Genomic DNA, 26390 nt, shown 5'->3' with positions numbered 1-26390 from the left:
TGTTTGACAGTGTCTGAGTGGGAAAAGCAGATTTAGTACCTCTACTTTTATATGGTTAAACTTCTCCTGAAATTTTGGAAAAGAATGACTTACAAGCAGCTAAATTAGGGTAATTGTTTGGAAAGTTTGCAGAGCTGAATGTACTGTTTGGCTCCCAGAGTTCAACTGGCCCTCCACAGTCAGCTGAAAAAGAAAACATTGCAAAAACATAATTAACCTGCTGTCTTAATCTCTTAACCTGTGGTAACAATACTAATTTCTAAAAGTAATATTCATGATTATTACTTCCATGCACATTGTAGCCATGACAGAAATATGAAGACAAGAATGTGATACAGCCATATGTCTCATTTACAGCAATAAAAAAGCTAGGAAATGTTGAGAGTAAGAGAGGCCCCCAAACACAACCAATTCATGCAGTTTGCTTGTATGCCTTTCTTGTTATCTGATCCATCTCAGAATCCCAGAGTCACTCAAGCTGGAAAAGGCCTCTGAGACCATGGAGTCCAGCCTCTGACTGATCAACAGGACCCTGTCAACCAGACCATACCCTGAGTGCCACGTTTAGCTCCTTCTGAGCTCCTGCAGGGACAGCGACTCCACCACCTCCCAGGGCAGCCCTTCCAATGCCTGACCACACTTTTGGGGGAGAAATTATTCTTGCAGCATCAGCAGAGATACTCAAATCTAAAGCTCCTTTCATCATCTATCAACTTCCAGCAAAAACCCACAAACTGTTACTTTGTTTTCTTCAGGAGCCCAAAACCTTTTACAGATGAACCTTCTCAATGGTTAAACCAAGCATTTGCTTTTTCCTTAAAACAGCTGTTCTAGTAGGAAAGACCTTTCTCATAAGGATGTGTATGTACTTACAGGTAAATATTAATAAAATTTCTGTAAAAGGAAACATTGTAGATATGTGTACACACATATACATGCACTCACAACAGAGACACAGCTAACTGTACTTTATATATTCAATATTCTGTTTCAATTATAATTTTGATGGTGATTTTCATCCCAAATATGTCAGCTTCATGTTCAAAACCTTTACTTGATATTGAGAAATATTATTTATTTTCATTTTAGCCATCAGAATGACTAAATGAACCATGAGAATAAACTTTGGTGTTTTCCCAATTTTGTTGCTCACAATTACTTCATTGAAAAATGAACAGTGCTCCTCCACTTGCTTCAGGAAATCGTAGTTAAGGCAAAACAGCTTTACCTTCTTTGGTTTTTTTTTCTTTTTTTCTTTTTTTTTTTTTTGTTGTTTGAGTTTTTTGGGTTTTTTGGTTTTTTAAAATGTTTTATTCCTTGAATTTAAATTGTTGCCCTATGTTTTTAAACTCTCAGACTTTGGCTAAACTTTAACTCTCTGTTCCCCACCCCTTATGGCCCAAATTTGCATGCCATGATGTCTGATAGCATCTCACACTCTGACCCCCTTTATTGGGGACTGCATAATCTACAAGTCCAAGTCTGACCACTGAATCCCACTGGGAGAAAGCTCAAAAAAACCCCAAACAAACCAAAAACCCAAAACCAAGAAAAACTTGAACTTCCTCACAACAGCCATTTTCTAGAACATTCTATATCACTGAATCACTCCTGGCAAGAAAAGCCAAAAGCTCAGGAAGGAAAAGGAACTGTTAACAATCTCATCCTGACTAATAATTATATTATGTTTCAGCCATATGGCTTGCAAGGAAGATTATTTTCCATAAATACCATGGACAACAGATAAAGATTACATTGGGGTTTTTTTTTAATGGAATATTACAGCTTGTGAAATCTGATCTGGTCGTGACTACACGTAAGGAACATTAGTAGTGATCTTTGTCTAGCATGGCAAAATGAGAGAAGAAATTGAATTTACTCATGTCCTGAAATAATGTTTTAAAAATTTCCAGTGATCTTTGACCATAAATTCATAAGGAGTTATTCATACAGCTGTTACTTATGGGAGAATCAAATAGTAATCACTACCAACAATCTTGGTTGAGCACAACAGATGTGAGAGCGCACAACTTTTCTCAACATTTTAGAAATTATATGTGACCTGTATCTCTGTTCTTTGGCCAAAACTTCCGTTTATATTGGTACAAGTATGGAATGTGCACAGTCTTTTCCACACTGTTGTTTGTGTTAAAAGATAGATTATAAATTAACATGAAGATGAAAGCAATCTTTGTTTTAGATGAAAGTGTAAGGTGACAGCCTTGCACAAAAGACAAAAGCATATCTGGCTTTCCCGTGCCACCATCAAAAATATCCTTTTTTACATTTCAAGGAGCTTTTGTGGCACTGTGAATGATGCCAGTGACTCATACTGAAGCTCTAATTCTAGTAAAAGAAATTGACTCAGCTCGAATTCTTTTATGTCCTGTTTATGGACATGACATTTGTAGTGAAATCATTAGTGTTAGCAAGCTTGTACACATTCATCAAAGTAATTTCATACTTCTTTGAAGATGATTGATAACATTCACTCTTTTTTTTCATCAGGTTACAGATGGCACATCATAGCATGTACCAATAAAACTATGAAAACAAGTTATTTTTTCCCCAGCAACATCTTAGACTGTCCTTTTGTGCCATGGATCTCTTTAATCTCTTTCAGAAGGGGTTATAAACCATATTACCACGTCCTTTTTTGGAATGCTAAACTTTTGTGGCCATGCATTGGGTAGAGATCCATAGTTTGATATTCCTTTGGTGTTCTCAGAAGCACTCAGCCACTGTTTAGCACAGGGCTGTTCTACCACTAATCATGAGTCTGCTGCTAACTTGAGGTGTGTTTGCCCACAGCACCTGAAGGTTAGCTGGAGGGAGCAGACATCAGCATCTCTCCACAAAATTGCTTTAATAAAAACTGCTATTGAATTCCAAAACTCATTTTGAGAAACTATGACTGAAATTACTACTGTTATTAAAATTTCATTTTGCTGACAGACACACCTTGTTGAACTTTACCTCCCTGTGTCTCATGATGGAGCTCTAAAACTGCATTTTACTCTTCAAATTAGAAGGTTTTTTGCTTACCTGTCCTGATGCAGTAGATTTGGAGGTGACATATTTGACAGAATAATAATATTATACAGTGTTTCAACATGAATACAATGTGAACAGTCTTACTATTATTTTAATTTTAGACCATTTTGACTATTTAAAAAATTTTTTATGTTGTCAAGCGAGAAACCAGCTGTGCTTTGAAAGGTACAGTAAATCTATAAAAGGCAGTCCTGGAACATGCTCAATGTTTGCTTTAATGATTTAAAGCTATAGCTGAATAGGCCTTTTGTAGAATTCTTTTTTTCCAAAATTTCATCCACTTGCAGAATAAATTACAAAGCAAGCCCCATCTGATATTTTAATGATTTTTCCACAAGCTCTATTTATATTTGTATTTTTTTTCTTTGAATGTGCTTGTATTTATCATTATTTACAATGTTTCTTCTCTCTTTCATACAAGTTATCCAGATTTATAAGGATAGGTACAAGTATTTTCTCTTTTTTTTTTTTTCTGTGAGATTTTCCTGTTTAGCTCTGTGAAACTGGAATGTTTTGAGGAAGCTTTAGCCTTTGTGCTTTTCTCTAAAATACTCTGCAGCTGGAAGGGTCTGGCTCAAGCTGTACAACCTGTCTGGAGAGGCATGGAGCTTGATCTTAGTGTGTTTTCCTGGAGATAACGTTATAATGCTGATGAGAGGTTTTTATAAAACTGAGGTTTAAAATTCTGGCCCACTCCAACACAAATACAGCAGCAGGAAATCAGCAGTGATTTGGTGTTTACTTACTGGGAACTAATGGGGTGGTAGCAGCAGTTGGCCTCGCAGTTGGCTCTACGTAATTGTCTTCATCACACTTCCCCTTTGTCAGTCCTGTGTCATCCACGGCAATGTCACTGGGACCATGCCTTTTAAAGGCATCAAAAATAACCTGAATTCAGGGGAAAATAAACAGCACTATGCAAACTGAGTGGATCATTCTAAGGAATGTAGTAGCTTCATTTAAATGATGAACACAATTCAAAAATATTCAATACCTTTGCTTTTTATATATATATTTTTAAAATGTAATTTTAAAAGCAATTCTGCATTGCTCATCAGCCCAAACTTCTCTTGAACTAATGGCACAAAAAAGCAAAAATTAATCTCATTTGTTCTCAACTGCTCTTTAACATCCACATATTTAAAGTAATCCTGCAAACAAGGAGTTAGTACTGGTGAACTACACTTAGGTTTAGCAATCTTCTTGAGATCATATGTGATTACAGATTTCCTGGAAATCTGATGCAGCCAGGTCACAGATGCATTTATTTCCTCAGATGTTAAATTCATGTTTCTAGCAGTGCTTGCCAGAAATCAATCAAAGCTACTGTAGCAGGGCAAACCATCCCAAATGCCTATATAAAGAAATTATTTTCAAAAGAGAAGTGCTCCTCCTCCTTTTGTTTGCAGATAAGTCGAGTCAGTTGTTAATCATTTGGTGTCAAAACCACTTCCACCTGCAAAACACTTTCAGTGCATTAATTTGTAAGTAATTAGTGAAAACACTGATTCACAATCTGAAGTAGTTAAAATTTAAATCTTCTCATGGCTAAATGCTTCACAACACCCTCACTGTTGAGATTTTATATTCCACAGCAGATTTTGATAGGCTTTGAACACTCTTGTTTTGTGGAAAGCTCTCATGAGAACATTCATTGTTCCTTGACAATGATCATGTTTTCTGAAATATTAATACTTTAAATTCCAGAGTAGGGAAAAGGGACTGTGAGAATTCAAGTGGAGATTCCAATCTTCTGCATGCTAATATTTCTTTGATGGCAGGTATTTTTAAATAATGCTAAATATTATCTTTGGAACAGTGGAATTTTGGGTTCTTTTCACAAAAATCTTGATATCAGTTCAGCCAAAATAAATGAAAAAAAGAAAAAAAAAAGTGGCTTAACAAACCTTAAAATCAGATGTTTCATTTAAAGTTACTTGTCCATAATTCCAGTTGTTTCCATAGTTTCCTTCTTTCTCAAAAACTATCTTTTCCTGACCATGCTCATCACTTATGCTAACTCTTAAACGGTAAACATTATGTCCATACATGAAATACCTAAAGGAGGAAAAGCATTTTGGTATTATTAGAACAAAGTTAGATTCCATGAAAAAATGGCATTCTTTTTATTTTATAATGTTTTATGAAATTGGGATTAATTTGAAACAAGGATGAAAATAATTTTAATTGTATGTTTAAATTACACCTGGAAGTGTAGAGGCCCAGTTAAGCTTCATGGCAAAAACGATTTCAGGGATTCTTAATATCATTTTTGCATGGAAATGAATATTGGATGCAGGGTGAAAAAGAAAATACATCATAGCTAACTGCAAAAGTCAAAGCTATGAAGGAGTTAAACTTCAGGCCTGGAGCTGAGACTGATTGTGGAAATCCAAACAGAACCAGGCTGGTGCTGCTGGCACACTGAGTGGGATTAATATTTTAAATGAAAGAGAGCTCTTGGGGTAAATTCTTAAAGACAGGTTTAGGAACGATGTAACAATACCAGAAGCTTAGACAATACGTATCTGAAGGGACCAAAGGCAGACTCTGAATCCGGACTCGCTCTTCTATGAATCCGAGTCCAATGGGTGTGGAAATGTAAAATCCTGCAAGATAATGGTCACAGTTTAGCCAGGACAGAAGAAATTTCCTTCCTGCTTTTTTACTTATTGAAATAGAGATTTATATTTAAAATAACATCAAGCACAGATAGCATTGCACGATTTGGAAGATTCCCGACACAGTAAATGTGAGTGATTATCCCAAGATACATTCATCAGTCAGTGAGATATTAAATTGAGATTTTAAGCTTCTTGGATACTCCTTAGAACCACATAAGCAATGGGAAACCAGTCCTTTCCAAGTCAGTGGGAATCCTGCCTTATATTCTGTGAAGGCAGCAGTTCTCCTGCCTTTATAAAAATGTCTTCCTGTTTGATATTGCTCATCATTTTGCAGAAGAATTTCCCAGCATTTTCATTATTTGCGTCCACAAATGAAAATGGGAAATATGGATTGTGCGTTGAGAGGGTGACAGAATGACTATGTGAATATTTTAAAGCAAGGTGAGGCATTATAAACAAACAAACCCCCCTCCATTTGTGAAATTGGGTTTGTAGCTTTTTTCTGAGATAATTTGTTGCAACTGGGAATTTGGGCATCATATGAGGCCAGGCCATAGAAGCCCTGAGATTTGTCATTAGAAATGCAAACTTAGGCAGCTTTAAAATAAAATTCTTTATTTAAATCATGGGTGTAATCTCATATTTTCTTCTATCTAACTAATACATATATATGCAAATATTATATTAACAGAATTTTCAAATTAATATAATTATAATTATATTAATTAAATTACATACACTGCATTCTGTTATTTTTACTTCCAGATTATCTAGTTTTTTTCATGTGGGAGGCTAGAATTCCTAAAAATTAATCTGAAATCTGACTCAGGCCTTTAATTTCCTCTTATGACTTAGAGAGCCTGCAATAAAACAGACATGGTGTCTAACTTAAAGAAAAAAGCTCTTCACATAGTCAAAGGGACAGTTCTCTGTCTTTGTTTCATCAATTCTCTGAGCATTCAGAATCAATTTTTGAATGTCTATTAAGGCCTTTACTTTTCAGGAGCAGAAAAAAAAATGTGTTTCACTGAATGTAATAGCTTGATATTTATGATGCAATTTACTCAAAATACAGGTAACAGAAATTTAAATATGCAACACAATGGTAACATTACACACAGGAACATTGCATATGTCAGCTTAGATTTGGCACAGGAAAACAGAGAGCATCTAAAATGGATTAATATTTTTGAGAGAGAGAAATCATTATCAAGTGTTTTGTTAAACAAATTTTACATTCTTTCATCTGATTTGCATTCTAGGAGCCAAGTGGGAAGACAAAACAGTGTTCTGAGGATTGTTTAGAAAATGTGCATTTACGCAGAGAGGGGTGAATAATTTCTATCTGATAAAATGCAGAATACTATTCTTCTTTTCCCAGGAGTAACTTTCTGAATAATTTGCAATTTTTCCACTAATTTGTCACTGAATAAATTTTATCTAAGTCTTGCATATAATACATATAACCATTTCAAAATCCAATTTGTATTTCATCTGTTTTTAGCTGGACTGACAAATCAGCTGAGCAAGTGATTGTTTGGCTTTATCGTTGAAGCAGAAAAAAACTTATGGAGTCTAATGCTGGTAAAAGGGTTCATGATACATTCAAAATCCAATTCCTATCAGTATTGTCTCTTTAAATAGATTCCACTTTTGATAGAACCACTCTTCCAATTAAGTTATTTAACTGTAACAGTTACTGGAGTGTTTGTGGGGTGTTTGGCACAGTAGGTGTGTTTGCTGTGCAGTAACTAGTGAAACAGACACCCCCTGTAAACTGCAGGTCAACTTTATTTAAATCAAAATTATTTTGTGGCAACCACGATGGATATCAGCAGTAAAGAGGGATGAAACAGAAGTGATTTGCCGAATAATGCAATTATACTTTTTTCCCCCCAAGATAAACACACAGATTTTTGACATATAGCATTTTTGCCCACTAGAAATTCCTTTCTCAGATAAGGCATTTTGGTGTAATAAAAGCACTGAGATTTTTAGTACCTCACACTTAAATAATTTTACTTATTCTCTTTTTTTCCTATTAGTTTTGGTATGTTTCCACAAGACAGCAATCAGAAGGATAAAACATTTTATCTGGTAGCCCTGATACATTTTTATGGCAGAATCATACAACACCTTATTAATACCACCATGAAGAATCCATAATGCAGTGATATAAGCTAAATCAAGTTTTTCCTTTAATCTTCAAGCCACTTTTTCGATCTTACCTGACAAGTTGCCAAATGTATGATCAAATTCAGGACCACTCATCAAGGGAAAGGTAGGACCCTGAACTCTGTCCCAGTCTGAATCATCATCTAAATCTTGTATCCAGAAACAAAAGCCGTCTTCAAAAGTGCAATTGATTTTCTCGTAATCTGTGAATAAGAACTTCTAGTAAATAAAAGATGACAGAGATGGTAAGGTTTTTTCTTAGAATTACACAGGAAGGAGTGATGAATAATGTCAATTTTAAAATATGTTTGTAAACCAGCCCACAGTGACTTAATTTCCTCTTTTTGAAATGCAACAAAATTACTCAAATAAGCGTGTGGTTTTTACTTGTTAATAAAACGCTATTTTTGCAGGGTAGCCCAACATACTCCTGTACTCATTCACCAACTTTCCTTTCTGATTAATTACCAAAGCATGAGTCATATTGCTGCATTTTGTTGTCACTGTAGATTTACCTCATCCAGACTTTTCCTTAGGTCTATTTACTGAAGCAGGTATTTTCCTGAATGTTGTTTCTAAATGTTGTTCTGAACATTTTATTTTATAAAGACATTGTGGTCAATGATTTCACAGTGTTGTTTAGTGAACAAGCTGGCTGAGAGGAAACTGATGGAGGTGCAGACACAGTTTTATTTACACAGATGAATTTTGGAAGACATCACCCTGCTGCTAGATACAGGCCTGTAAACATGTGGATGGCCTTGCAAAAAAAATTGATTTGATATTTAAAACAGTATGAATTTATTCAAAGTGTATCTAGTTATTGGACTGAGGCCAGAAAATGCTGCTTCCCTTTCCACTGTCATTTTCTCAAACTGAAAGTGAATTTTACCAAAATTTTGGGATAAAAAAGAAACAAAAAAAAAAAAACCAAACACATACACACACACACAAACAGAACACTTACTGTTTAGTTCACTTGCATTAAATGCAGTGTATGTTGCATTAAAGCCATTATAATTCTCTGAATAATCAGACATAAACTGTGCTGTAGCCTCATGAGAAAAAATGTAAATTGTTTCAATATTGGTCCCTGACAGAGAAGCTGAAAACAAATTAAAAAAACAGTCAGAGAGAAAATAATCACAGGCACATTAAAATTTCCAGTGTTGACACAAAACCACAGTGGATTAGTTTACTGAGTCTTAAGGAATGATTTTCCTGTGATCCTGCTACAATAGCTTCAAACTCTTGGAGCATTTAGCTGTTTGCTGACATATAAATATTCTGTGTACTCCATCTCTCATATCCACCAATATGGATATCAGCTAGACTTTTACCATTTCTCATTCCCATTCTCTACCTATTTCCAAAAATAAGGATAAATAACAATATATCTTTCTGATATACTTATCTTCCTATAGTCTATCTTCAGAATATGTTTTCCATCTCTGATGGAATTCAGCTGTATTGATTGAGTCTTATGAAAAATGGGTACAATCCCAGTTTTCAGAGTAGAGTATAGAGACAAGGTATCATCAGTATTTCAAGATCTGAGGAAAAAATTGTCTTTACAAATACTTGTAAAGGTTTTCAGGAAGTTTTGTAGCAATTCTCCCACCTGTCCAGTTTAGATGCTTTCATTTTATGTTACTGTGTGTAATATTACAGGACCTTCTCACAATACATTTCCATTGAAACATGGACCCCACAAGACCATGAGGCTGATGAAGTTATCAAGATCATTCAAATAAGATCTCAAAAAACAAATAGAAATTTCATAATGTATAAGAGTTTTATCTGGTCAAATGAAAAGGCAGACAGGTATGTTGAGATTAATGTCTAACAACTTTATGCAGATCCAGTCTTCCTTTTAAACATACATGTGCAGCTTTTGATACCTCAAAATGCTTATTTTGCCACTTAGCTTTTAGTATTATTAGCTGAAAAATAAACTTACCTCTTAAAACCTTGTTTTGTCCTAATCCTTCAAAAATACTCAGCTCATCTGCATATGGTTGTGTTTCAAAAGAAGTGAAGTTCAGTTTAATGGACAACCCTTGAGGCACTCTAAGGCAACAAAAGAAACATAAACTCAAAACTGAAAATCTATTATGTGACTAAAGTCATTGAAGTCGTGCAGTGTTTGAATAATAAGTTCAGAAGCAACATGAAATTATTTTCATCAAGATTATTAATCAAGATGATCTATTTGTCCAGCTTTTAGCTTGTAAAATTGCCACAGAAATTGGACATTAACCTTTTGGAACAGTGTGCACACCTTTTTGCACTGGAGTTAAGTGTATTCTAGAAACTGAATGTTCTGAACTTTATAATGTGATTATCAGGTCTAGAAGGGGGTTTTTTGGAGGGTTTTGGCTGGGCTTTGTTATCCTCTGCATCTCACTGAATTGCAATCACTTTTTCCATACATGTCACTCTTAGATATCTCACTGCTCAGCCTTCCCAAACCCAGAGGAACAGTACCAAGATATCAAAATGAACAGCAAGATATCAAAACCGCTCTCCTGAAAGTCCAAAACACTGTCTCTTATGACAAAAACAGGATTTGCATGCAGATTTGATGATCTCAAACCCACCCTTTGCTGAATTGTTACAAATCCAAATCATCACACACAAAGTTTAATGACAGAAGTCCCTTGAAGTAAAGTGTAAGAGTTCTTGGCCTTATTTTGCTACAGTTTTGCTCTATGAATAATCTAAGTTTAATTTGTTCTCCCTAATTTCCTTTCCACTAAACACATATGGTAGTCCAAATTCTAAAATACTACCAGCTTAGCTACCACTATTGGTTTTTTTTTCAGAATTCAGAGCATCAACGAAAACAAGCTTTTAATCTGCTGGTGCTTATCAGAAATGATAAGTAGAGAAGTGAGAAATAAATACTTAGACATTTTGCCTTTTAAAATTTTTTGTTGTTGTAATTCAATATTTCTCCAGATGGAAGAAATAGTTTTGGTTATAAAAGAGTAAAACATATAGTTGGAAGGTTCAGGAAGCTAAACTTTCAGGGATATATTGGGCATTCAAAATTCAGGGAAATATTGCTCTTTAAGGAGAGGAGATTGGATCTTCATTTGGAGTTAAAGGGCATGAAAATGTAAAAGGTCTTCCTAAAGGTAATGGGGAAATATTTCTAGACAAAGGCAGGCACAAGAAAAATCCAATCTCAGATGTATTATGGGTTGCCTTTTAACACATTTTTATAGGGATAATAAAATCACAGGTTATTGGAAAACCCAAAAGTTCCTGAATGAAAACAACTCTGAAAGAAAGACAAAATCTGAGCACCACTTTGATTTTCTTAGGGCTTTACTCTCAGCGTTGCCTGATTTCTTAAAGCAGTTAAGTGGAAAACAAATTTTGTCTTTGTTGTTTTTTGTCATTTTTCAATCTGTAATTACACATATCTGCAGAACCTCTACTGTATTATTTGCAATTGCTCACGATTCTTTCCAAAATGATGCTTTTACTAGCTACACACCTGGTATAGATATCCACCTAATACAATGCCTCCTGCAGCTATGGCAGCATTTGGAGCAGTGTAGAAGGAAGGAGGGCCCTGGGGCCATGTTTGTTTGCTGGGCTCAAATTTTGCAATGACATGAAATGAGGAACAATGCAGACATATTCTGAAGGGGAAAAATCCTGTTCTTTTCCTGGGACACACCTGTATTTTAAAGCCAGGTGTTGCCAGTAATTACTGGTGAACAGTACTGCTGAGGATGAGAAGGAAAAAATGTACTAAACAGAAGGAAAACCAGGATTTCAGGGTAAAGATGAAAGTTCTGAACAAAATCAAAGCTTAACACTTTCAAAGGAGCCTTTGGAGTGAGAAGCTCAAACCTTTTGCAATTTTAAAGGCAATTTATTAATCTCCTTTGGAATCTTCTGCCAAATTAATACTTCTCAGAATCAAAGAGCAGCCATTATTATGAAACCATAATAAGAATTACTGCCTTTCAAAGCAGTAACTTCTGAATTGGCAGTCATAGGAGAGATTTTTAGGACTGTCAAACTTGTGATCATCCAGTTTTTTTCGATATGTACATTTTGATCAGATTTATCATATAGTGTGGCTATCTTTTTTCTCCCTGGCCTAAGAACTGGACCTAGAGAGTCAAAGTCAAACAGTTGCTCCTGTCTGTAGGTATAGGTCCTTGATGAAAAAAAAATAAAAGTTCCACTTCTTGTTCCTAAGGCTTAACAGGCATTTGGTGCTATTATGTAAAATACTAACTCTATAATTCTAAAACACATTTCTAAATTACATAGGTACTCAGGTACACTTCATTCACACATGAAACATTTACACTTAAGTGACAAGGGAATTCTTGAAAACTTTGTTAAACAAGAATTACATCATATAAAGCCATTATCTGAAGACTACTATTTAATATAATCCTTTGGGAAGAAAAAGTCTTGCAATTATTTTGAGTTATGTGATTAATTTCCAACTTACGCTTATGTTCCTCTGGATGTATATAACACACAAGATTTCTCAAAATTGTACCTAAGAATTTTTGTAAGTGGAAAAATTATAGATATAGTTATGGAGCTCATGCATGAAGGTTTTTAAAGAAAAGTCACATAAACAGAAAGGAGAAAATGGTATTGCATATTTTCTGTGCTGGGGTATTTGGGAATAAAAGCAAACGGCATAAGACTATTGTGCAGGAAACAAGATTGCCTCATAATCAAAAAATGTTAGGTACAAAATTATTGGAAAATGGCTTACACTATTATCCATTGGCAAACAATGTTTTCATTATATGGCTTTGGATAATTCATTGAGTGAAAAAACCCAGAGGAGCCAGTCAACATGAATTTTCCATCACAAACTGCAGCTGTAAAGATATAATGAAGAACATTTGTCAGAATGACATTTGAAAAACAGAATCAGAGCCAAAATGTGGGTGACCCTGGATATTGATTTACATGGATTACCTTGGAACTGCTTTGTAAGCAACAATAGGAAGACAAAATAAAATACATTATCAACTTATTCCCATTTCTAATTCTTATCACTGTTTGATCTCAAAGTACTACATAAGAAGAAAAGCAGTACAGAAGATTCATTTTTAAATTAGACACAATCCAACTAATCCAAATTAGTCTAAACCAATCCAAATAATTCAAAAACAGCAACTGGATTTAGCTAATCCAATACTTTCATTTTACTCTATCCTTTTATAAGGAAACAAGATCTTGCCTTACCAGTTCTTATCTTCAACTACTTTAAATCAGAAAACTGTGTTTGTACTACCAGAGACAATTTGATATCACAGGAATAAAAGCAAAAGGGGATATGGTTGACTATTGTTATCTCCACTTTTATGAGCTTCCTGGTTCCTTGTCTTATATATTACTGAGTACTCGAAGAGATAAGTGGATCTCCCAGGTTTCCTGCCAGCTACTGAATTCAGTCAGCTGAGGGAAATGTAATTTATCATCATCTATTTTTCAAAGGGCTTTCAATAGTTTTTTTTTCCCTGGTGTTGGTATTCTATTCTATGAATTATCTTCACTTTAAAAATAGGAAAATAAAAGTGTTTTTAAGCCTCAGCAAGACTGGAAATGCTAATTCATGTAGAGATTTTTATTTCAGCAGACACTGAAGAACTGCTGAAGGTTTTGCTTCATCTCTTGAACATTATATTAGAATCTGTCTAATAATATTTTCTCTTCAGTTGCTTAAAAAGTATCATAGTGCTTTCACATAAGGATAAAATCAGTACCACACTTGTCCTTACCTCTCCAGATAATCAAGTTCATCAATTTGAGGCAGATGATCAGAAATTATACTGAGCTTTTAATTAATTTCAGAAATGAAACCATACCTATAATGACAGTCCAAATTAAGAATAACCAATCATATTGAAAATTAAATGAGAATTTTATCGAGCAGTCCTCGTCTGGGAAATTATATATAAAAGAATAAATTGGGCCTCCTTGTGTGTTCATTTTATAACTGTAAAATTCTTTCTGCCTATCACTGCAGCAAATACAAAATAAAAGTCAAGCTTTGTTTCATGAAGCCAGTACACCACAAATAAAGACTGTGCAGAATGAACTTTGCCAACATGCCTAATGCATGAGCTGAAATAGAAACATATTCCCTTTTGCAATCTTTGAGAGGAAAACAGAACACATAAGATTTTAAGTACATAGAGAGAAAAGGTCCATGAATGATAGCTATTATTCTATATTAGCATTAGAGTTGGGTATTGGTATAGAAGTACTTTTTTTCTCCATTTTAATTTGCATATTTCCTGTCCTTACCAATGAGAAGAAGAAAATCAGTGTGAGAAGAAGGAAAGCACACAGCTTGTTATCAATGAAGATTACAAAAAAGTGGTGCTGTTAAAAAGTAAGACAAATAATCTGATCTAAAAGGAATCTTAATAATAAAAAAGATAAGCATACTTTTCTAATAAAATCAATGACAAGTGTTTGCTCATTCATTTCTCTTCAAATCACAGAACAGATCAGATGGGAAGGGACCACGATGGGTCCAACATCCCTGCTCAAGCAGGATCAGCCTGGAGCACATGGGACAGGCTTGTATCCAGATGGTTCTGGAATATCTCCAGTGAGGGAGACTCCACAGCCTCTCTGGCTGATCTGTCCCAGTGTTTGGTCCCTGCACAGTGAAGAATTTCTTCCTCATGTTCAGGTGGAACTTCCTGTGCATCCATTCCTGCCCGTTGCCCCGTGTCCCATTGCTGGACACCACTGAGCAGAGCCTGGTCCCTGCTCTGACCCCTCCCTGCAGGCACTGACAGACACTGATGAGGTCCCCTCTCAGTCATCATACCTGGAGGCTGAACAGCCCCAGCTCCCTCAGCCTTTCCTCATAAGAGAGATGCTACAGCCCCCTATTATTATGATTGTTCTTATCTTCTTATTGTTCTCTTTTATTGCTTATCTCTGAAGAGACAGCAAGTAAATTCAAACAGATCCTTAGGTGTATGGCTAAGGAATGTGTCAGGAATGAGCAGGAACTGGTCCTTTTTCCCTAAAGAACCTCTCAGTGCTTCCTCCTTGCAGGGAGAAAGCAGCTGTGGTCAAAGATGGATGGGCATGGAAGTCATTTCATTTTTGCCTCATCCTGGAGCCCAAAGAAAAGCTGCAGTTGTTCTCCTAAGGAGACAGGAGATATCCTTTGAGGGAGACATTTCTACTCTTTTCCCAACATCTATCTTGCTGTCCACTTCTATTTACTTATGTTCCATACAAGGGACATTATGAGGGTTTCATCCTGTTAGCTTTGAATTTGAGGGAGATGCTCCCCAAACTGGTCAAATCCAGCCCACATATTTCCCTTGACAGGATCTTTCTCTGCCAAAGGCCAGTCCATTACTTTCTGATTAATCTCTCTCAGTGCTGTAGTGATGCTGTGAGGTGAGTAATCACAAAATGATAGTCTAGACATATAACAAGTGCAAAGAGCCTGCAGAAACCCCTCCTGGGATCAGCCTCCATTCTCCCTCTCTGTACCCCTACGTGCTACCTGGCTGCTTCACAGCAATGCCAGTCATTATTAGTGGCTGCTGCTCAGACTTCACATTTCTCTAGAGACCCTCTCACTGAAATTGCTAGCTGTACTTTTGTGAAGCCTTTTGTTACTGCGCTGCATTGCAGAGCCAGAAAGAAACCTTTCAAGATAATTTTAATCAATAACACAAACAAAAAAAAAAAAAGGGTGTTCGGTTGCCTGAATCCTTCTGAGAATCTGAGATTTTACTGAGTTCTCTCTAATGCAGGAAAGAGATGACTGAAATTCACTTTTTAATCCTATATTTTTAAACACTGACATTACGAAATCAGAAATACTTGAGGGAATAACAATCAAGATGAAAAACAAACAAAAAGTTTTTTAGAGGACAGCAACTCCTTTTATATGCAGGAGCACTTGTAGAATGACTTAGGAATTGGTCATAAATCTCATTGTGAAACTCTAAAGAACTTCTGAAAATCTAAACAATTTTAGATTTCATGTGACCATATTAAGTTTCTAGGAATGAGACAAATATGAAACATTAAAGATATGGAAAAACTGGCAGCTATCCCAAAGGTTCATCCAGCTTCTTACCCCTCATTCCACTGGTTTTATAAAATCTCCTAAGAAACTTAAATACATCAAATTAGAGAAGCTCTGAGGTTTTGGATAGAAAAGACTGACAATGTAATATAGGAAACATGGATCAAGAATTTGCCCTCCAGCCAGAACTGTACTTCTTATGAGCCAAAACTGCTGCACTAGTGGTAACTGACCAAATTGTTTGGAAATACCAGGCATCAGTGAAGATGAACAGGGGCAAATCATCCAGCTCTCTGGACTGTAACTACATCTGTCTGACATTGATGATTTTTACTCTTATTAACATTTATATTATACTTTTTTTTTCTTTTATTGCTTTACTTATTTGTATTTATTTATTTTATTTACTACTTTTATAAGGTATGCACATTCCTGAAAGTTTGACCTCAGTTGTGCTGAAATGAGGAACAACATCCTCAATTACAAAGGGGAAAACGTTCACAAATTGCATTTGGCAGAGATGTGGGGAGATGTGCAAATCACATCCAAAAGCCATGTGCATAAGAGTCTATGCCTCAGCTGAAAAACTCTACTCAAGCACAATTCACAACTTAAACCCCTGTGTGGCCTCCAAGGCACAGCTGAGTCATGTCTACACAGCTTTGACTTCAAGTATTTGAGCTCACTTTTGTCTCTATCTACCAATATATAATATCAATTAAATTCTGTCATATATAATAGGTATGAATGCAATATCTTCAATAAAATGTGGGTGAAACTTGTAAATTCAGACCTAGGTGGGGCATTGACCTGCTAGAGGGAGTCCAGAGGTGGCCACCAAGTTGATCAGAGGGATGGAGCTCTTCTGCTGTGAGGAAAGGCTGAAAGAATTGGGATTATTCAACTTGGAGAACAAAAAGGTTTTGAGGTGACATAATTGTGTCCTTTCTCTGAAGGGACCCTACAAGAGAGATGGAGAGAGTCTATTTACAAGGGCCTGGAGTGACAGGACAAGGGAGAATGGAGTCAAACAGAGAAAAGGTTTAGATCAGATGCTAGGAAAAGCTTCTGGAACAGGTTGCTCAGAAACTGTATGGATGCCCCATCCCTGGAAGAGTTGAAGGCCAGGTTGGAAGGGGCTCTGAGCAACCTGCTCTAGTGTAAGGCGTCCCTGTAACTGGCAGAGTGCTGGAATGAGAGGATCTTTACGGTCCCTTCCAACTCAGGCCATTCTGTGATTCCATGATGGTAAGTAAAAAGCATTCATTTTATGAGATCTATAATATTACTTTATGAATATAAGGGTCTACACTTTTTGTATTTATCAATATGTAAAATTAAAAAAAAATTAAATTAACAAATACCCCCAGAATAACATCTGTCTCAAAAAAAAAAAAAACCTATGATGGTATAAATGAATGATTGAATAGCTTCTTGGGGCTATGTTATCTAATGCTTTCCATGGAATTAAGATCTAGCTGAACCTTAGGACCTTTTGATTTCCTTGACAGTAGAAGGACCAACTCAGAGCCAATATTTATTATGATCTAGCTAGATGCAGCTTTTATGATAAGTAGACATTTTGATGTGCTTCAGTGGATATAGTACTGAAGTATTCTGATGGATATTTTTCTCAAAATGTTCAGCCAGGTCTCCCTTCTGAGCTGACTGCAGTCAGAAAAAAATGCAGGTAATGGGGGGATAATCTGCAATTCTCTTTTCTTTTTTTCTGAAGAAAATTGCACTTATGACAGAGAGGTTCAGCCTGTCACAAACCTTCAGGATCAAGCTTTCAGATTCTTTAAAAGCATAATTGGTCTTTTACTTGCTTGTTTGTTTTTAGAGCCCAGCATTTCACATGCTTCTGAAAGCTCCAAGCAGACTGCCCTCACTGTTTTCCTTTTCTCACACAGAAGCTTTCCAGATTTCTAGCATCAAATTCTATATTATAAAGAACCAAACCCAACAAACAAGCAAACAAAACACTCAGTGAGTTAATTGCTCCCTAAATTTCTCCTAAAACATTTGCAGTGTTCTATTTGAGAGACAACTTGACAGAATTTTATCTGAGAGCTGAGGCTGTGGAGAGCAATGCAGGCAGCATTAACACACATGCCTCCCCAGCAAAACTGCAGAGCAGTTGGGTAAGGAGCACTGCAGCCAAACTCCTTGGTACAAACAGTTTTTTGGGAAAACCAGGAGGTCAGATGGAATCACAGAGCAGAATCACTTAGGTTAGAAAAGCCCTCCAAGGTCATTGAATTCGGCCTTTGCTGCATCCATCACCACCTTGCCTACCAGACCATGTCCAGTCATTACTCGAACACCTCCAAGGATGGTGACTCCACCACCTCCCTGGGCAGCCCCTTCCAATGCTGGACAGCCATTTCTGTGAAGAAATTCTTCCTGATGTCCAACCTGAATGTCCCCTGGCACAGCTTGAGGCCAATTCCTCTTGTCCTGTCACTGGTTACCTGGGAGAAGAGCCTGACCTGCCCCACTCTCCTGTCAGGGGGTGGTACAGAGTGAGAAGCTGCTCCCTGAATTGCCTTGTCTCCCAGCTCCTCACATGGATTATTCTCCAGTTTTATTGCCCTTCTGTGGACCTTCTCCAGTCCCTCAATGTCCTTCTTGTAGTGAGTGGCCCAGAAATGGACACAGTACCCAAAGAGAAGACAAAGGCAAACAAACTGGCTGGCACTGCAGGATGAGAACTCTTTTTGTTAAACTCCCATGGGGGTTTCAGGTCTGTAGTTTTTGTAGATGGGCTGAGGTTGAATGGGACCTGTATAGGTCATCTGGTCTGAACACTGTTTGATATCACTGATGCAAATTCTTCATATTAAATTTGTATATTATTTTGTAATTTACATAGGATTTATATTAGTAATATTTCTATGGTAAGCAACAAATGTATAACTTTATATTAAAACAGAAAGACTAATATTTCATTCCTTATTAAGCATACGCTTCATTACTGAGAATTTTACAGAACATTGTTTCCTCTTGCAAGATAAATATTATAAAAATCGCTCATTATTATGTTTAATAGAATTGATTTGGACTTCACTGTGCAGTTTATTGCCCACAAACTAATTACAAACTACTGTCAGTGTTAAGCATGTGTAAAAAGACTGATTTACAGGAGTTTCCATTCTTACCACATCTCTTTTCAGATTCATCTGAACCATCTGGGCAGTTCAAGACTCCATCACAAAAGAATTCTTCACTAATGCAGGTTGCACCATCAGCACAGAGTTCAGCAGGTGGCAAACACTCAGCTGGAATAATAAAGATGAGAGCAATAACAGCACAACAGTAATGCAGTCTCACTACAAAGGAAAATTGACTTACCTCTGCTTGCTTTACCACAAATCAAATCAACCGCTCTATTGTGTTTTGCAAAACTGCATTTTTAGAAGTCTGGAATGAAATATCACATACTAAAAAGATAAATTTGGCACAGAATGGAGAGAGTTCTCAGAAGTGAAATATGTTTTGAAGCCAAGCTTGAAGCAAGGCTGGAAGAAAATGTCCGTGAATTCCATTTTTTTTTTCCTTACACAAATAAACTACTTTATGCAATGTAATAAATGACATTTTCCAATTTCTTATGTTCAAATAATGTGAGAAAATTGTACTTTGGTTTAAATAACAGTGAATAATCTCTGGGTTTAGGTAAATAGAAGTTGATTGAGTTCTTCAGCTTTAACACATCACACTGTTGCACCTCTTCATGCTAAGAAATCTGATTTTTTAACCAGCTTATCCTAACAAAAAACAGCCTTTAGATTCTTAAACACCACAATTATCAGAAACCATATTATTTTCAGATTTATAAATTAAATGTTTAAGTTAAGAGCAAATTTCTGTTAGAAGAATACGTAGGCAGATCCTTCAAATTGTAGATCTTACTAATAACCTTTTCCTAGATCATAAATGTTCCTCTACTGCAAACAAACTCTTATTAGTCTTTAGAGAGTTTTGGTTTTAGTTATCTTTAGAATTGAAGTAGGTCCTATTAAAGTGAACAGAAACATGCAGCTAAACTAAGCTTTGGAGAACTACTGATTTGAAACTTGTTAAAATTGCATTAAATTCTATAGAACTATTCCCACAGTTCATTGTCTCTACTTCAATAAATGCTTACAGAAAAAGGTCAACATTTCTGATGCAAGAAGGAAAAATAGTAATCTGTAAAATTTCATCTTTTTCATGTTTTTTTCAACAGAGCTGTTAGTTCTGTAATCAGATTAAGTATGATATTGTGCTGTGTGTCCCAGACTGACGTTGGTGTGGATGTATTGTAGCACTTCAAAGTGCTTTACTAAACACCCTCAGTGTTGGCAATGCAAATGTTACAAAGCCACAAGATTTACCATTTTGCGTCCAACTGGAAATTAAAATCGAACAAACATACTCCAGTAAAGTGTTGGAGGTGACACAGGGCCAGTGAATGAATTTCCACAGATGAGCAGAGACAAAACTGTGCGTTCTAGACCCAGGGCAAAAATTCCAACCAATAACCCAGGAAGAGATTTTGCCCAAGCCCATCAGGCAAGGAATCACTGTTTACACACAACGTGATCAATTCTCGGCTTATTCTACTCAGAAAACTAAACAGCACTGCCACCTCCTGGATTGAAAGAAATCAACTTTTCCTGCTTAAACATTCTGACTTCTCTTTTAAATGGCAAATGACCCTAAATTGCGTTGTAAGTGTTATATTCAATTAAATTAGGGCAGTAAACACATAAGACTTGAAAACATTGAATTGCTTGTAGAAATCATATATATTTCACCATATAAGAGGGCTGGAGAATGTTTTCAAAGACTCAAACATCTTCAACTCTGTTTCCATTGGAAGTCATACTTTGCTATCAGCTTGCTTATTTTATTTTCCTCATAAAGTAAAAAAAAAATATATGAATTGTAAAAAAAAGAGCAGCTAGTATTAGTGTCAATGTGGGCAACAACATGCATAACACATGTAGCATTTTTGTAGCATGCACAGTCTCAGAAGTCCCTTGTCCTTGAAGAGGTCTCCTTGGCCTAAGGTAAACCTGAATTTTTAGGAATGGAATACAAGGATTGAACGCTGTGAGGAGAGGCTGCACATGAGCAGTGCAATTTTGCAGTCTCAGATTGCTCTGTGGAACCTCCCTGCTCCTCCACGCACACAGAGTTACTCACCCACTGTTGTTGAAGGTTTGCTTGTGGTGATTTGTCCTGAACCTGGACAAACACAACCCAAGGTTAGAGTTCTGCTTCTTGCTCCCTTCCCTGCTCCTCCACACACACAGAGTTACTCACCCACAGTTGTCGAGGGCTTGCTTGTGGTGATTTGTCCTGAACCTGGACAAACAACCCAAGGTTAGAACTCCACTCCTTGCTCCCTCCCTGCTCCTCCACACACAGATTTACTCACCCACTGTTGTTGAAGGCTCACTTGTGGTGATTTGTCCTGAACCTGGACAAACACAACCCAAAGTTAGAACTCTACCCCTTGCCCCCTCCCTGCTCCTCCACACACACACACAGAGTTACTCACCCACTGTTGTTGAGGGCTTGCTTGTGGGGAGCTGTCCTGAACCTGGACAAACACAACCCAAGGTTAGAGTTCTGCTTCTTGCTCTCTGGGAGCACCTCTGTGGTTGCTTGGGCAGAATTAAGCAGCAGCCAATTTGCTTTTATAGCTGCATTATTGCAGATATTAAAGAAAAACAAAGCAAAAAAAGCTCCCCACACACTCCAGGTAATGATATGGTAGTGCCAGCTTGAGTGGGTTTGTCCTAAAGCTCAAGTGTCACAATAAACATAAGAAAAAAACATGTGAAACTCAAGTGTTTCAATAACTTCAAAAGATTTCTCTCCTCCTTCCATCTTCCCCCCACTAAAATAGGAGCAATTCTTTCTTGTCTTCCCCTGTAAAAGTTCTGACCTGAAGTTGGTGTCAGGGAACTCGTAATTAAACTCGTGGGATCTGTTGAAACAAGAAAAGTTATGCCAACTTCAACATTAGTACTAAAAGGTAAATGGACATTTTCTGACAAATAAAATTGCTCTACAAATAAATTAGGAACCTCAAACCTATCTAGTGTTTGTCTACTTACATACAGGTGTGTGTATATATATATAAATATACTGTGAGTGTACATATTTACACATGAACAAACGCCTGGGTAAATAAGCAGATTGGTATTAGTGATTGTAAACTGCAAAATATTCTGGAAAAAAATAATGTGTATTTTTGATTGCTCCAACAGAAGTTCTACTTAATTGAGAATGCACCTGGCACTTCCAGCTCCCAAACAGTCTTTTTTATTTTCCTCTCTGAATTTGCTTTACTATTTCTACTTTCTAAATTAAGACTCAAATATGTGAGTAGGATGTTGATGTCTTTGACTGAAAACAATCCCCAGGTCACTGCAGGTACTGGATCCTGTACCTCACTTTATGGGATGAGGGGCCTGAAGGAATAAAGTGGAAGATGCAGTAAGGATTTCTCTATAGTTTGTCACCCATCAGTTTTGTGGGCAGAAGCTGCTGACCACTGACCATCACCAACTTTTGTTAGGTATTCCTGCTCTCCCAGACCTAGTGCACAAACTTGCAGGAGGATTTCCCACCAATTTTTGATCAAAACATGCTTATTTAGCAAATCCTATTAAGCTGAACTGGGCCATTCTGGTTATGGCGCATTCTGTGTCTACAAATTTAGGGACACAAATTTAGTTTAGGGACACAAGTTTAGTTTCTTTGGCAGAGAGAGAGAAGAGCAGTGAATAGATGGACTGTTCTCACAGCTACTGCAGAGAAAAAAAGCTTAATTCATACTATCACAGGTTTTCAAAGAGATACACACACATATATATATTTATACCAACGTATTTGTCTATACACTTACTACAGGATAACCATTTTAGAAGGAATTAAATGTTCCAAGACATAAAACATAGATGCATGCAGGAGAAAACAATTCTAAGAAAACAGTTATCAGGGAGCTACATCTTGAAAACTGTTGAAAAATTGTGGTTACTACAGATGTACCCAAATATTGCATGCACAAGTTGACAGCAAAATCCGTAAAGGAAAGCACAGGACAGTGATAGAAGCAGCGATGATATAAGCAGAATTACTAGAAAATATGACTAAAGTAACAGGTTGAGATGGCAAAAGATGTTTTTAGGGTCAGCAGAGCCATAACCCTGCATCCAGCAGGTGTAAATGTACCTGGTATGGTAAAATGTGGGTATTTAGTGACATTTCAACTGAAACATTAGGAACTAGACAATATTAACAAAAATATAAAAATGACCTCAAGCAGACCCAAGGGAGAAGAATTATGGTTGGCATTCCAATCTTGGGTGCTGACAATTCCCGACTCCCTTCCCCTTTGCTTAGGAACCTCCCCCATCTCCAACATTTTCTGGAGGATGATTAGCGACATTGAACTTATGAACTTATGATGGGAGCATTAGGACAGCGTTCCAGAGGAAGGGACAGATAGGGAAAAAACAGAATGCTAGCAGTTTAAACTGTATCTTTGGGAATTGACACAGCACTTGCACACTTTGGACTATACACGTTGTTAGGCCTGTAGCCAGACTAACAGTAACCCTTTCACTGCTATGGCTGTAATTAGAATATCAATAAGTACTTGTCTCCTATATTTACAGGGTCAGTTGTTGAGCTTCTGGTCTCGTACCCTGTGCCCTGGAGAATTTGTGTGTGATAACTGGAATGCAGTTTGTATGTGACTACCTGCACCTAGTGCTATCAAGCACTTACTGTGTTGTTTATCTCTCTGGCTGACTTTTGGCAGGTTTGTGGGACTAAGTTTGTCTGCTTCACGTCTTATCACCGCAAAACTTCCAGGGATAGTGGAAGGAAAATCTGTCAACATTGCTTAGTAAATCAATAACCACAACATCAGAGCAGGACTCCCCAGCCTGATCTACCTCCCTAAATCTGCAAAACCTTCAGCTTGCAGCTCAGCTGGTTAATGTAGACTCAACATTTGGTTTGATACTCTAATTAAGCTCCTACAGATTTTGTACAGACTACAGATCACTCACAGTTTTCTGAAATAGTCAGAAATGGTGAAAGCAGTTAATTATCACTAAATGGACCCTGGCAGTCAAACCCCAGCTGCAGCTTTACTAAGTTATGTGAGCTGAACAGCAATTCTTGTTTTCCTTCATCTTGTGTTGGTAACAAAAATTAGTGTTTGCTTTGAGAAAGATACTGACCTGGCGAGGTTAAAGGCGTTGTTGTAGTAGGATTTTCTGCAGCTACTGGAAGAAAGGAAATTCATGATAAACTTCTTTTACAGCACAGTGTCTAGTTTTAGATGACAGAAATAAAGATTAAAAAGAAATCAGCTGTGACTACTCCTCACTGAATCAGCGTCCTGCTTCCCTCCTTTTGCCTCATCCTGTTCCCAATCTTTTCTCAAACTCCATGATCTTCCCAAGGAAGAAAGATCCCAAAAATGAGGTGAGGTTTTGAAGTTTCAAAGCCACTGCAGTCCCTTTCAACCCTCAATCCCTATTGATTGTATCGCACACAGAATGTCTTCACCTGGGAAATCTCTCTTGAGGTTTTTTATTCTATACAGATTTGCAGAGCCCCTGTGACTTAGAGAACAGTGTTTAGAAGAGATGAATGAGGTAAAATTGACCTGGGATAGTTTACAAGAAAGAAAGTTGCTTTTAGTCACTGTGAAAACTCACTTCAAGCAAGTTGTGCCTGTGTGACACCTCTCTCCCTCTCTGAAATAGGAATGTCTCTAGCAGAACATATTGATATACATGATTCAAAAGTACCACATATGATTGCTATTGTTAATTCGTTACAGTTATTTTATTGAAGCATTTCTGGTAGAATAGACAGGTGATTGCTCATGAGAAAAGAGGCATTTTAATGATGCACAGTAGTAAAAGTTTGACTACTTCAAAGTTCATCAGTGGATGAATGTTTTAAGAGGCTCTTAATTATTTTTTTGGTGGCATTTCTGAAGTATAATGAGCAATCAATTTCCACAGTGTTGTGTGGTAATTTGTAATAAACAAGCAGTAAAGAGAACTAAATAGGCCCAGACTCTGAATTTAGCCTTTGAATACTTGAAGTACTTAGGAAAAAAAAAATGCAGCTTTTAGTATAGATTAAGAGACGTGGCACAGCAGATTGCCACTCCTCAGTTTTTACATAATAGTAACTCCAGCAGGTCTTCAAATGTCAGCTTATCAACTTCTGCTTCAGAGAATTCAGATTGTTTTTTAACCTCATCCTCAGTGAAGGGCTGTTTTGAAGGTTTATTCAGGTAAAAAAAAATAATTCCAATTGATCTTGAAGGGCTTCAATTTAGGCTTTGAATATTTTCTAGTACTTACATAATATAGCTGTATATTTACCGAATTTAAAGCTGCCTAGCCTTGTTCCTTTCCACCCCCCCAACTTACATTTACCCAGGCTCTACAGGAATAAGGAGCCTGCTCCCTGGGTACACTGCTCTAAAATCAGTATTTTTTTCCACAGGACATATTTCATATTTTTCAGTAAATGAGTCATTCCTCACTGCAGCTCTGAGCCCTTCTCTTATTCTTTAGCAGAACAAAATTGTAACTGTATTTACTTATGAAACAACATGGTTGGGGCTTAATTGCTTTAATTGGAGGGCTAAAAATTACAAATATTGTGCTTCATAAGAGGTGAAATTGAGTGGTTTTCACTGGGAAACTGCTGCCTTGCCCTTTGCTCCATCCTTAGGGAATATACACAGGGCTGGCTCATACTTTCTAGTAGAAAAGGTTGTAAATTCTTTAAGCTGCTACTGAAAGTTATGTAATGGGGGAAGAGGGCGCCCTAGAGAAAAAGTAAGAATCCAATTGCTGTCTGGGAGCAAAAGCTTTCATTCCTGCTACCTGTAGTTCTGAAGGATTTTTAAAATTAAAGACAAAAAACAAACAAACAAAACCCAAAACAAACAAAACCCAAGACAAACAAACAAAAAACCCCCTCAAACCAAAATCTTACTAATATTACCTGTGATTTCTATGCTGTTCGCATCAATTTTCAAAGCCTTGGTAGGATTAGGGTTATTTGCAATGACACCCAAAACCAGCTCATTTTTTATTTTCTCAACTTTTACCATCTGGGTAAAATAAAGGGTGAGGATCACCACCACACTAGTAATACAAAACAGAGAAATGAATTGGTTATTTCAGCTGATGACAAAAAATCTGCTATATGACATCATCTAGACAGTATTTCTTTCCAACACTGGTTCCATTGGCAAAGGCAGATTGTTTTTTAAATATTGACTGGCAAAGATGACATAAAGAAACCTCTCTTAATCATCAGGTCAGATTGAATCTTGGAGGAACTTTGTTTTTCTTTATCTACTCTTACTCTCACTGTCAGAAAAAAACCCAAGGTAACATTCATTTCAATTGCTGCAATGGAGC

At 36.7% G+C, this 26390-nt stretch overlaps 1 protein-coding gene across 1 annotated transcript in view; it reads right to left on the bottom strand.

Moving 5' to 3' along the window:
• The window catches only part of TMPRSS15 (transmembrane serine protease 15), a gene marked incomplete at both ends in the record, with an annotated part of 130215 nt that overhangs the window by 19738 nt on the left and 84087 nt on the right, over positions 1 to 26390 (bottom strand). The window contains 12 exons of the mRNA XM_084201066.1: positions 94 to 183; positions 3801 to 3942; positions 4962 to 5112; positions 5561 to 5663; positions 7910 to 8059; positions 8824 to 8961; positions 9817 to 9926; positions 12616 to 12724; positions 19083 to 19202; positions 21115 to 21156; positions 21863 to 21904; positions 25969 to 26111. Of these exons, the coding sequence (XP_084057192.1) occupies positions 94 to 183; positions 3801 to 3942; positions 4962 to 5112; positions 5561 to 5663; positions 7910 to 8059; positions 8824 to 8961; positions 9817 to 9926; positions 12616 to 12724; positions 19083 to 19202; positions 21115 to 21156; positions 21863 to 21904; positions 25969 to 26111 (1340 nt within the window). The remainder of the gene's footprint in view (positions 1 to 93; positions 184 to 3800; positions 3943 to 4961; positions 5113 to 5560; positions 5664 to 7909; positions 8060 to 8823; positions 8962 to 9816; positions 9927 to 12615; positions 12725 to 19082; positions 19203 to 21114; positions 21157 to 21862; positions 21905 to 25968; positions 26112 to 26390) is intronic.

This window comes from Fringilla coelebs (genome assembly GCF_963513975.1).
Source record: "Fringilla coelebs genome assembly, chromosome: 2".
Taxonomy (NCBI): Eukaryota; Metazoa; Chordata; class Aves; order Passeriformes; family Fringillidae; genus Fringilla; species Fringilla coelebs.
Note: the sequence above shows the minus strand (reverse complement) of the source record. Positions and strands in the feature narration are given on the sequence as shown.